Raw genomic sequence first — 13,709 nt, 5'->3', positions numbered from 1 at the left:
CAGGCTGCCTGCCCTAGTGACACAAGCAGGCAGAGAGACCCGCAATTACCGGCTCCCAGAGCCCCTACAGGGAAGGGGGTTACTATGGTGTGAGCAGCAGAGAATGAGGTACCGTTCCCCAGGTACAGGTCAGAATGAAGCACCACTATTATACGGCACGCACTGCAGGCAGACACAGCCCTGTGAATCATGGTGGATGCCAGGTATCTTGTAGAGGGTCCCACAAGCTACCACCAATTTCATGTTTTGTTTAAAGGGAAGCAGTCAGAAAATAGTATCTGATCTGCAGGTGCCCTGCCAATGCAGAAGCTGAACAATGTGTGGAAAGTGGTTCTGTCATCATTGCCTTTTATTCATCAAAATCCCTGGTGTTCGTATAGAGTAGTATAGTGGCCAACCACTAGCCACAATGGCAATGACTACAGGTCAGCCAAACCTTTTCCAACAATACTATATAACATCATTCTGCTCAGCATCTCCTTTATACCATGCTGTATGCAGATCAGAGTGCATATACAATGTGACAGGTTCCCTTTAAGGCATAGAACAGCTGTTAACCATTTATTAGCCTACCTGAAATTATGTGCATAGTATAAAACACCTACAGTATGCCCAACCAATAGGACAGGGCACTGGTGCAGAGTATCCAAGTGTGCTGTGTGGCACAGCAGGCCTGCTGCATACATGGGGAGGCTTGCTGCTGTTACTGAATGGCAGTGCAGCCCACAGTATACTTCATGTCTGCACATTATCCTTCATATCTTACAGAATACCAGCCTTGTGATGCACAGCAGCCTTCACAGATTCATTGTCATGGACAAACTTAGGGTTGGGTATGGGTGCAGATATATTTCACTATACGACCAGAAACCAAATCCTTTAGTGTGGAGCATATGTCCAGGCATTTAACCATATACTTGTGCTGTGACCCACACAGGCCTGTCCAGATTGTCATAAGACTGATGGGTATTTTGGCATGAAGTTAACCATTGCTTTGTGACACTATAGTAAGAAATAAAGACCAGGTACAAAAGGTTGCAGTGGAAATTTTATTGACTTTGTATAAAGTGAAGCAGCTCATTTTCCAGGGAGGATGATTCCATCATACTGAAAGAGAAAAGTAACTATTACTACAGGTCACAAGTTACAATTTACACCAGGGTAAAAAAAAAAAACAACACAAAACTGTAGTATACATGAACATACAAATTAAATTTGCACTCAAGCCCCGTTTCATTAGGCTGGCAACACCAGTCTTCAGGACTACTGGAATCAGATGCTCCCAATTCCTTGAGGTACACATCTAAGGGTGCTTTCACATTGCATTCAGGCACCCGTTCAGCAGCCCACATCCAAACCCCTCACAAAACAGGATTTGGATGCATGTGCCAACAGGGCCACAGACTAATGGTGCCAAGAGCAAACGCGCACTCTGCCATGCATAATTTTCCAGTGTAAACACCTACTGGAGGCGGACACCCAGATGCAGTCTACTATGTCTGAATGTCCACCTCCAGTAGGCATACACACCCAAAAATTATGCACAGAACGCACATTCACTCTGCCGAAACCATCCTACTCTATGGCTCCGTCGGCACATGTCCGAATCCCATTTTGCAGGGGTTCAGACTCAAGCCCCAATGGGTCCACTGAATGGGTGCCAGAATGCAGTGTGAATGCACCTTTAATGAATCAGACATTCGTACAATTGCAAGCGCCTTGTCACAATTAGTCCTGCCATTGACTAGAGTAATATTTGTAGCACAAGGAACTGTGGTTCATGAATCTGACAAGCAGGAGTTTATATATCTGTCACAATCCCCAGTATGCTGGAAGTTCTAGAGTAGCCTAATGATGAGCCATAATTATGAGTTTTCAGGGCATTTTACACCAGTTTGGCATAAAAGCTTTAATAATTCAGACCCTCAGAGCTAGATACATTAACACTGATGTTGTATCCACTAAATTTAATGAATTAGGTGCATTCTGGCAGAGGCACAGCAGTTGAAAGGGTTACTCCAGTTAGGGACTGGAGTACATTTGTTGCGTAAATGTTAATGATTTTGCCAGGACTGCCTAGCTATGCCCTTCCCAAGCACTGCCCACTTTTACAAAGCTTGCAGGGACAGTGTAGAAACTGCTGATTTTCTGCTGTAAGGCAAACTTTATGAAGTATTCATCCCTCTACTGCCAATACAGGTTTATCATAGCATTTTAGCAATACAATAAGTGTATGAATACAGCATTGTCCTATAGGGAATTTGTAACCCCACTCAGTTTATCTACAAGGAATTAGCATAGTCTGCCACCATCTCAGATGCAGTTATTACTGTCACTCTTGCACATTACATTGCAACTATCAAAAGTAAATTTGTATAAGTTTCCTTGTGCAGGAAAAAAAAAAATTGAACAGCTCTTTAAGATCATAGAATAGATTGCAAAGCCTGTGATAATGTAGTGGAGCTATACCACAACACAAATCCTGTGCTTAGAAAGGCTATAAATCCATGTAGGTTGAGGCTACAGACTGGCCATACCATTAACCTCTTATAAGCAATAGCATTGCTATGGAAATCCAGAAGAGCTATATGGTATATTGCCCTTGCAAGGCCACCTCTTCATGAAACCTTGCACAATAGTAAAGTACAATGTATCCAATACTATGGCATACAGCACTTTATACTACCAGAGGTTCTGTACAGTGTAAAACTGCTGTTTGATACTTGTGGGCCCAAGTAGGGCAGAGCTGTTCTATAGCTTTACGTAGGGAGAATCATTGCAGAAACATGCAATTTTTCCATTCATTAAAAGGTAATTTGCAGAGATCTCATTCATGTGCATTGAGTGGATTTTCCATCAATTTCTGCAACAAGTCGGCTTTGTGTGAATTCATGAATGTGGGAGCTTAGACAAGCTAGGAAGATCTTAACAGTTTGGGAGAGCTAGAATACACAGGCCTGCTGTCTGTAATTGGTTTATAGTAGCTATGCCTTTCATGTAGTCTTAAAAAGGGAACTTGTCATGTCCAGAAATGCCATTTAGCTGCAGATATAGGGGCAATGTGCAGGTAAATTGCATTAAAGTTATGTTTGCCCAGCTTACCGGAGAAGAAGTTTTATTATCCCTGCAGCTGCTCTCTTCCAATAGTCAGGGCTGTGCAGGGAGCGGTTGGTTACAGTCAGTGAGCGCACTAATCATTCCCCAGAACTTTAGTCTACAAGTCACATGTGCTGCAGAGAAATTACAGACTACACCCACTATATTGTGACTTAAAGGGGTACACCCACCTCCAAGATCATATCCCAATATGTACTAGGTGTAATATTAGCAAATGCCTCTAAATAGAAAGTATATAGTTTTTCGGATTCAATGTCTTTCCTCATGTGAAGGCACTGCAGAACCTTAGGTATCCATGGTTATGACCACTAGCAACTAGCTGTCACTATATCAGTGGTCGTAACAATGGATATATAAGATTCTGCAATGCCTGCACATGAGGAAAGACCTAGCGAATCAGAAAAACTATATACTACATTCCTAATTGGAGGCATTTAGTAATATTTTTACACCTACAACATATTGGGATAGTATCTAGAGATTGAAATACCCTTTTAACTGCTTCCTGCTCCACCCTTATGACTTGCAGTTGTATCCTCTGCTTGCTTCATGTGTCGGCTGCTCCAGTTAACTGGCTAAACAGGAGTTAGACATTTACCTGCAGATTACCAATATATCTTTAAGTAATGTTTCTGAGACAGTTCTATTTAATACTGTCTTATTAGTCCATGTTCCCATTTCATTTTTTTCTGCACCAAAATATGCAATCACAATCTGCTCTTAGGCTATGTGCCCACGTTGCATTTATGCAGCAGAAAATTTCTGCTGCATAAATGCAAGTCCTCTCCTGGAAAAACGCATGCGGAATTCCGCACGCGTTTATCGCGCATTTTTCGCGCGTTTTCCACATGCGGAATTGCCTTGCGTTTTTTATGCATTGGACTAAGGCAATTCCGCTTGCGGAAACGCAAAATTAAATGACATGCTGCGGATTTTTGAACGCGGCATAAACGCTGCGGAAAAATCCGCAGCATGTGCATAGAAGTTGCGGAATCCCATTGGGGACCATGGGGTGCGGATATACATGCGTTTTTCAAGCGTTTACGCTGCGGAAATTCCGCAGCATATACGCTTGAAAAATGCTACGTGGGCACACAGCCTAAATGTGTTCATGCAGAAATACTGCATGTAGACAATAGCGTTTTTTCAGGCACCCCAACACCAGCTTATATAACCCAGTTACACCCAAATTTGAACATTTCAGGCACTCGTGCTCACCTTCTGTTGGAACCAGCGCATGGCCTCCTCTTTGCCAATTCGGTGCTTTGCACCAATTGTTGCAGCCTTATGCTTTTTGTCAGCGATGCTGAATCCAGGGCGCCCAAGAACCTGTAGGGATATTATACTGCTTATTAAAAAGGACAGCTTTGGTAGTGCAAAATAGATAAATGAGCCAATATAATTGTGTCACTACTTATTACTTAACACTTTGGCAAAAATATATTAAGTGTTTGGGTGTCTAAAGCAAGCCTACTTTTTCCAAGATGCTCTGAGCACAAGCTTATTTACTAGGTATTTGAGGCTGTCTAACCTCTAGTGTTAGAATCCTAGGCTAGGTTTGATATGGTGCACTTGCGCTGTTACAGCAGAGCATGCAGTGTTCTTCTTCTGCCAAATCAGTGAAGCTACAGTAGAAAATGGTCAAGTTCACATGTGACTATTCTCAGCTTTATACAAGTCAAAACAAGTTGCACCCCTTTCCCCTGCAGTAAAGTGTTACATTAACCTCAATATTTATTTTACTCCCTTCTATAGTGCCATCAATTCCACAGCGCTTTACAGACATTAGTATCGCTGTCCGAGTTGGGGCACAATCTAAATTCTCTATCAGTATGTGTTTGGAGTATGGGAGGAAACCCATGCAAACATGGGGAGAACATACTCACTCCTTGCAGGGATATGAACCCAGCGCTGCAAAGCTACAGTTCTGCCAATTGTTCTCACAATCACCCCATTTTGGAAGCTACAATGCTCAAGGAATTAATCTTTTTTGCAGGTGACATTTGCAGAGCCCCCCGATGTGCCAGAACAAAAAAAAAAATGCCAGTGATCCCCATTTTGGAAGTTAGACCCCCTCAATGAATTAATCTATGGGTGTATTGACCATTTTGACCCATAGATGAGTTTTCCAGAAAAAAAAAAAAAAAGTAAAAAAATGCAGTGGAAGTTGGTGTGAAAGTTGCAAATGTGCCAGCTTAGTGCCCAATACATTGCCCAGCAAGTTAAGTGGGTTCTTCCCACTCCAGTATTGCCATACATGTGGATGCTAACTGGGGATCATTAGGGATTGGATCCATCTGAATTTGGGCAGGGGAGACATGTTGAACTTCCAGGGCTTTTTTGCTGCCAGTAATGTGGAAAGCCCCTATATCTCCATTGACAAGATGGGCCAGAGTAGGAACTTTGTTTTTTTTGTTTGAGCAAGAAGTAGTTCTATAATATGTACCTTAAACTTATACCAATAAACTTCTCATTTTTCAGACAGAATTAACCCAGCACTTTTCAGATGACCGATTGAATACAAAAGTGGCATTTAGTGGCCAAACTGCTTTTATTTATTTACAAATTTTATTTCACTTGCTTTTTCACTATGTCACTAAGGTATTTGAATATTTTTCAACTTTATTACTTTTGTACAGCAGCGCATGAAACCCATCTGTTTTACACTGGCAGTGCCATACAGGCCACCATATCCTGAGGCCATTACTTGGAAGCTATAGAGACCACAGATTGCGTGGTCCTGTAAACAGGGAGCCCTCTTAACCATCTATATGCCATTGTCATGATTAACACCAGCATCTATGGGGTTAAACAGCTGGAATTTGTGCTAAAAATCAAGGCCAATGCATAAGGGTATCAGCTATGATATGCAGCGGATACCTGCTCCATTTTTGTCCACTGGAGGGAGCCATTTACTTAATTCTCAGCACAGGGTTTTTTGGTGTTCTTTTTAGGTCCCTTAACGACCACTGTAAGACATCATTAGCAGTTCACAGGTTAAGGAGAGTGGACCCCAAACACATGCTTAACCAACTGAGCAGATACTCCCCTGACCCAGCTCCCTGCTTGGGTCTCTGCCTTAGCTGCAATGGTGATATCATGTTAATACCTCATCACTTCTGCAGCCAAAACACAGACATGAGCAGTGCTAGTACCTGGTCAATTTAAGGTCACATTCACACACCTGAAAAAAAAAATTGTACTGCATCAGTGTGTGGTCTGCAAGTCCGTTTTTACCATCTGTCTTTTTTCATGGATGGCATAAATACATTTCAATGTTAAAGGGAATCTGTCAGCTGTGTCATGTAGGCAAAGAAGCTGAATCCAAGGAGGTATCACTTAGATTACTGGGTGCAGGAGGTCTGATACAATCAGAGCTTTTACATTCAGAATGTAGCAGAGCTGAGAAAGCCCCACCAGGCTCTGTGCACCAAGTCCATAGACAGTGAGGTGCTTCGTTGCCACCAATGCTAATCTTCCTAATAAATCCTACAGTTCGTAAACAGCAGCACTGACAAGTGACATCCCTGAATTCTGTGTTTCAGCCTCTACCTCCTGCGGTCTTCAGATTACAATAGGAAAAACCTGCTGACAGATTCCCTTTAAATACAGAGCACACTGATGCCATCCATGTACTGTACATGTTTTTCATGGACCCATAGACTTGGTAGTGACCCTTTTCATCCTTTCTGTTGGAAAAATAAGGACAAGTCTGAGTTTTGCAAACAGTATGTGAAAAAAACACATGAATAGCATTAGTTTTTAATGGGCACATGTTGCATGTACACGTTATCTGTTTCTTTCACAGATGCAACATGCACAAGTGAATGAAGTCTTCAGTGTTTGGTTTTCACTTTCCTTAAAGTGGAAAACCACTTACATCTTACACAGACCTAATGCATCACAGCTAGTTTGCTTGAGCTGAACCAGTCTAGATATTCTACCCCAAACAGCTTCAACTCCAGGCTGATACATTAGCAATCCATCAGGTCAAGAGCATTTTATTACAGTTCTATTAAATGTGTACTCCAGACACAAGCACTGTGCTGCTCCAATCATTCCTAATTGCAGCTGTTGTCACTCCACAACATGGAGTCAGCAGTTTGCACTATAGCTTTGCAGCATTGGGTTCATATCTCACCAATGACAACATCTGCATGTTCCTGTGTGGGTTTTCTCCAGGTACTCTGGCTTCCTACCACACACTATTGTGAGCTTTAATCTAGCCAGTATCCCTCACCCAGTGGATTATGACTTGTCTGAAACATTTAAAAGGTATTGACATGTACTATATCACATGGTGAAGGTGTCTGGGACAGGCTTAGGAGCTGAGCCAGCACCATACTGAAAAGATGGCAGCTGTAATTGCTCTGGTCACTGCTGTTCACTGACAGCATTTAAATCGTGATTGCTGGCACATGTATCAACTCCCATCAGCCCCCTGTCCAAGTGATTGATGCAATAGCTAAGGCTGGACTTCATAGGAGAATGTATCTTGTCTATATACTGACAGCTGTATTACAGTATATAGAACAATTGAGTTTTTTCTACAAAATTCAGTTTATCACAAAGCCTATGTTTGGCATTACTAATTGTATTAACATGGAGAAGTTATGGCTCTTGGAAGAAATGGAAGTGAAAAAGTTGATCACTATAGAAGGGATTAATATATCTATTCTTCACATATGCAACAGATCATAAAGGGGGTGTTTGGGTTTTGAACAGCAATTTATGGACCCAAACTCCCCTCTATATAGACTCAAATATTGAGCCCATTCACTGCTGTGCACACATGCTCATGCAGACGCTCAGACCTGAGCAGCATGCTGCAGAAAGGTCTTCTGTGCAATAAACCCTTTCGCAACCTTGGGTTTTGTCGTTTTTGCATTTTCGTTTTTTGCTCCCCTTGTTCCCAGAGCCATAGCGTTTTTATTTTTTGGTCAATATGGCTATGTGAGGGCTTATTTTTTGCGGGACGAGTTGTACTTTTCAGCGCCATTACTAGTTTTACCATATCATGTACGGGAAAAAAAATCCAAGTGCAGTGAAATTGCAAAAAAAGTGCAATACCACAGTTTATTTTTTACCATGTTCACTGAATGCTAAAACTGACCTGCCATTCTTATTCTCCAGGTCATTACGAGTTTATAGACACCAAACATGTATAGGTTATTTTATATTTAACCGGTGAAAAAAAAAAAAAAATAGCGCCATTTTCCGAGACCTGTAGCGTCTCCATTTTTCGGGATCTGGGGCCGGGCTGACATTTTTATTGATAACATTTTGGGGTAGATCCGATGTTTTGATCGCCCGTTATTGCATTTTATTGCAATTTTGCGGTGACCAAACAACGTAATTCTGGCGTTTAGAATTTTTTTCTCGTTACGCCGTTTACCGTTTGGATTAATTCTTTTTTTTATATTGATAGATCGGGCGATTCTGAATGCGGCGATACCAAATATGTGTATGTAGGTTTTTTTTTTAATATTTTATTTTGCATGGGGCAAAAGGGGGGTGATTTAAACTTATATTTTTAAAAACTTTTTTTTTCACTTTTTGCATGCTTCTATAGTCTCCATAGGAGACTAGAAGCACCAACTATCCGATCGCCTCTGCTACATACAGGGGATCAGCAGATCCCCTGCATATAGCAGAATTGGTCCTGTGCTATGAGCGCTGACCAGCTCATGACAACCGCAGGAGTCTGCTGCAGACCCTGGGTTGTCATGCCCACCCATTGGTGACCCACGATCAAGTGACAGGGTCACCGATGGGCGGGGCTTAGGACGCGCTTCCCGGAAGCGCGCGTTATATGCCGCTGTTGGAGATTGACAGCGGCATTTAACATGTTAACAGCCGTGGGTGGATCGCGATTCCACCCGCGGCTGTTGCGGGCACATGTCAGCTTTAAGAATCAGCTGACATGTGCCTGGTTCAGTGCAGGCTCAGCGCCAGAGCCCTCACTGAACCAGGGGAGGTAGCCTATGATGTACTAAGACGTCATAGGTTGTAAAGGGGTTAAGGTCTCGGGACATGAGCCCCTAGTGTTTTACTGCATAAGTTAATTGGTCTACATTTTATTTATGATTAACTTTTTTTTTATTAGAGTCACACTAAAGATGTAACATGTGTAGATTAGTAATTTCAGAAACTTTGATGAGAACCACTTTTATCCCTGAGCCACTGGCAACATGAATTAGCCTGGCTGCATGACTGAAGCCAGGTACTGCAGTGGTTCAGAGTAAGCGTACTTAGAGACAAGAGACAGACTGATTAGTCATGTCCAGCAGGCTTTCCTGTGCCTCAGTTGACCAACAGGTCTCTCCTGAAGTACTTAGGGAAAGGCCTGCCAGTCAAAGGGATCGGGGCAGATAAGTTAGCTGGTAACTGCATTGAAAGCTTCCGGTCAGCTAAGGTCTCTCTGAAAAGCCACAGCATACAAGTCATGCTGCCGTGGCTCAAGAAACATGAATCTTATGACAGGTTCCCTTTAATACACCATTAATGCATAGTACATGCTCCTAAAGCACAGTACTACAATGCAGCCTCAATCACCCATGTGGAAGTATTGATGCCAGGCCTATTTCAATATGATTGAAAGCCGCTTCCCATATACATACCACATAAAAATCCAGCCCATAAATTCCAATGCTTGGGTCATATTTAATTCCCAGATCAATGTGCTCCTGGATACCAAAGCCAAAGTTTCCTGTGTCAGAAAAATTGTTCTTCCTCAGTTCATATTCTCTAACCTAGAAGGTAAAGCAAAAAAACCAAGTCAGAATTGTTATTAGCCATTAAAAACAAATAAAGCCCTCCTTTATTTCCTCTCAATCTGTATGTAGTGTGTTAAACTCCGCACCATTCTGGTCCTCTTCTGAGTGATGTTACCGCGGTTTAGACTCTGGTCAATGCACTCTGACCAGGAAGTGGCTTTTACAGTGCAAGTCTATGGGATGTTACGAGGCTACATAGGCTTACGTTGTAAAAGACTTCAGGCTGACACATAGGGACCAATTCATCAAGACCAGCACTGTTCACACCAATCTTGAAGAGGAAATGGACTTGAGTCAGACAAGCACTGGACAAGTAGCACACCTCTGCAGGCACCTTGCCAAAAATTCTACACCAGTCCGTTGTGGCATAGTGCATCCCAACACTAGTCATGAATTTGACAAGCGATGGTCACCACACCCGTCCCACCCAGAATACTGGCATAAAATGGCATATGTACCAGGTCAGTGTGAACCTGATAGTGAAGAGCAGTGACATAACTTAGACGAGGACCAGAGAAGACTGCAGCAAATGAGTATTACAATACACAAGGCTAAAATCCCACTCCAGCAAAATCTATTCGCACAGGAGCACTTTTACAGATCTGCAAATCCATTGTCAGCTAGCAAAAACATTTATAAGAGTTGGTTATACAGCTTACTAATGATCTTCACATTTACACTCCTATTTTGCAGTGCTACTTCCAGTACAGGACAGTGTTTGAGTAAGCATGTCAGTGCAGTGTATGAAGGAGACTGGCTGACCAGCCTTCAATAGCAAACCGTTCCCTTCATCATATCCAATAGTCATCAGATGGCTCATTTTGCCTTTGAAGAAAGCCTTTCGGTCATCCTCCATCAGTACTGATGAGCTAACAGGAAGTGCTTGGCTATGCATTAACAATTTACACATTGCAGGTTCTAACATCCCATGATGAGCTGTTCTAGCCACCCAAGTGCTGCATTGTGATGGCATCTCTTCAGGACTTTACAACTGAAGGAGACTGCTGGAGTCACAGGGTTAGTTTGGGTGAGCATGGTTTTTAGGAACCAAGCAGTGGCTCCGCTCCTATGACCGCTTTATGATACAAAACCAACTAGTCACAGTATATCGGGCCAGGGCTGTGGAGTCTGTAAGCCAAACCTCCGACTCCCTCATACGTGGCTTATGTTTAAGTGATAAATTTACTGTAGCACAGATTCAGCTCAGCTAAAAAAAGTCTAGACCCTTAGATCAGGAACAGGACATTTCAGAACTTTCCTAAATTCTTATGAAAAAATATTCTCCACAAAATGCATTGAACTAAATGTGGTAACAGCTTGTGGCAGATGTCACTAGTTTTGGATTCTATAAATCTTGGGTTCAGAGTGGCATAACAAACAACCAATGATCTATATGCATTGGTTAACTTATTGGGAACAGCTGCCCAGAATTAGGTCTTGATGTTTATCAGGATTCTGCCATAACCTCAGATATTATGGTATACCTGGATCATTCACAAAAATGAATGTAGATAATAGGTTGTTAAAACCTACTAACTTGTGTAAAGCTTGTAGTGAAACCTGAAAAATCAATGAGAGCTCAGCTTTAAAGGGAACCTATCAAGTCCCCCATGCCCTCCAACATTCACCAATGTAGGACTAAATTCCCCACCTAACCAGCCAATTATAATGTTATCCAGTGAAAGATATACTTTGTTTGTTTTTTATGTTTCCTATGCCAATTAGGGCTTTGACTAGTCAGCCCTCTTCATGTTATGCCCCTGTTGGTATGATAATTTGCAGGAGCTGATATCAGCTGCTCCTGCAAATCTTATGCACCACTTTTTTTACTTAAGTCATTGTGCTGGCTGAGTCTAGATGTTCTTAGGCTCCTCCATCTCCGGTCATTCGCACTTCGCCTCTGAAACCGGAAGTGTACACCTGGCTACAGAGAAGCAGTGATGCTGCCAAGATTTGCAGGAGCTGGAGATATTAAGAGATCCAAAGACACAGTAATGCCATGTACCTTTAGACCTTTTTCAAGAATTTCTTCTGCTTTAGCTCCACGCACTGTACAGTGAACTGCAATCTTTTCATTTCTCCTGATTCCGAAAGACCGCACGGTGTAGCGAGCTAAGAAAAAAGATTGAAAGGTTTTACTGCACAACACTAGACATTCAACATACTAAAGAATGCCGTGCATTGGGACAAGGCTGAAGACTAGTTGGCAAATGGCACAAGTGACAGACATTGAATCTGGCTCTGCAACACCACCACAGATGGAAAATAGTCAGCCAAAAGCTCAACTGATAGATGCAGGACATGCTCAAACCAACGGCATGTTATTGTAGACGGTACCAGCAAGTACAACAGCCGTGATGCCACAACAATTGCAGTGTGCCACCAACTATAACTGGGTAAACCTGCTTCCAGATCAATCGCACGACCATACTAACCTTTAGAGAAGACAGGGGTCTGCCCAGTGAGCTGCTCCAGCACTTTAGCTGCTCGGGTCAGTCTGTCACCACTCTCACCAACACAGATATTGAGGCAGAGTTTGCGGATTCTCAGCTCACGCATGGGATTCTCCTTCTCAGATTTTTCCTAGAAAAGAAAAAAAGCGTTTCAGTGCTTGGTTTATTAATGGCTATAGAAAAAAGCTGCTATAAAGTGCACAGCTTGTATGCCAAACTAGTAAGGAGCGTTCATAAAAGCGTCAAACTCTGTACATTTATAGAAGTAGCTACTGAAGTACCATTGTTCCCAAACCACAAGCCATCCTCCATTCACTTAATAGGGTATACCGTGCCAATAGCTGGGACCCCCACTGATCCCAAGAACAAATCTCTGCAAGGACCAGTCTTGAATGGCGGTGCGCATGTTGAAGATGAAGTACAGCACTCAGCTGACAGTCCCATGCACAGTCACTCCATTTACTGAACTTATCACTCAAGCTGGAACAGGTGAAATAGGGCAGCGTGGTGGCTCAGTGGTTAGCACTGTTGCTTTGCAGCAGTTCAGATCCCACCAAGAACATCTGCAAGGAGTTTGTATGTTCTCCCCGTGTTTGCGTGGGTTTCCTCCAGGTTCCTCCCACGCTCCAGAGAGATACTGATAGGGAATCTAGATTGAGCCCCAATGGGGACAGCAATGGCTGTTAAGCAATGAGGAATTAATGGTGCTATACAAGAAAAGCATAACTCCCATGCAGTCAGTGGCAGGGAAGGGCATTGCAAGTCCCAGCAGAGGCAACACTGGGGGCTGTAGCAAGTAACGCTCATTTATACTGACCCATACCACTGGGACCCCTGCCCCCACCGGGCATGCCCAGTCATGTCCCTGCCCCAGCTCAGCCCGCAGACCAGCATACACAGGATATCAGCAGAGCCGACCACCATAGTCGCCTATACCGCACAGATACGAGAACAGCCCGTGTGTACAGACATAACGCTCCATATAACATGGCTCGGCCGCGTTCACACACACACATGAATACGATAGCAGAGAACCCTCCATTCTGCCATAGGAACCCAGCAGGCCACCGGCTCTACGCCATTACATGCAGCCGTTCCATATCCGCTCTAACAGCAGCCACACACCGGGAGCTGCCCGCAGCCGAGAGCCCGCAGCCACCACACAGCTACAAAGGGAAGATGGCGAGAGATTGCTCCGCAAGAAGTCGCCCTTCCAGCCTGCACTCACCGCCATGTTGGGAGATTGGAAGAGATCGCGAGACTTCCGCTTTCTCCTTATATAGGGCGAGAAGTAGTGACGCCAACGTCTCCTGGACGTGCTCTTACGTAGCCTCTCTGATCACGTGCTTTCTTAGCAGTCATG

General features: G+C 43.2%; 1 protein-coding gene across 1 annotated transcript; it reads right to left on the bottom strand.

Moving 5' to 3' along the window:
* Positions 1-1,035: 1,035 nt before the first annotated feature.
* On the bottom strand, positions 1,036-13,685 carry RPL11 (ribosomal protein L11). Its single transcript, XM_073665621.1, has 6 exons — positions 13,575-13,685; positions 12,329-12,476; positions 11,899-12,005; positions 9,738-9,869; positions 4,336-4,446; positions 1,036-1,107 (listed from the first exon to the last, which is right to left on the bottom strand). Exons 1-6 carry the CDS (start codon positions 13,578-13,580, stop codon positions 1,078-1,080), a joined length of 534 nt encoding a protein of 177 aa, XP_073521722.1. The 5' UTR covers positions 13,581-13,685; the 3' UTR covers positions 1,036-1,077.
* Positions 13,686-13,709: the final 24 nt, after the last annotated feature.

This window comes from Phyllobates terribilis, unplaced genomic scaffold (assembly GCF_046119375.1).
Source record: "Phyllobates terribilis strain yellow unplaced genomic scaffold, ASM4611937v1 Scaffold_2__4_contigs__length_985480577, whole genome shotgun sequence".
Taxonomy (NCBI): Eukaryota; Metazoa; Chordata; class Amphibia; order Anura; family Dendrobatidae; genus Phyllobates; species Phyllobates terribilis.
This window is presented reverse-complemented; position numbering and strand designations above follow the sequence as displayed.

Excerpts from the sequence above, each read along its gene's own strand:
- RPL11 (XM_073665621.1), bottom strand. Across the intron at positions 9,870-11,898 it reads TTCTTGAAAAAGGTCTAAAG|GTTAGAGAATATGAACTGAG; the intron begins GTACATGGCATT and ends TTTACCTTCTAG. Across the intron at positions 4,447-9,737 it reads ATGGGCTGGATTTTTATGTG|GTTCTTGGGCGCCCTGGATT; the intron begins GTATGTATATGG and ends ATATCCCTACAG.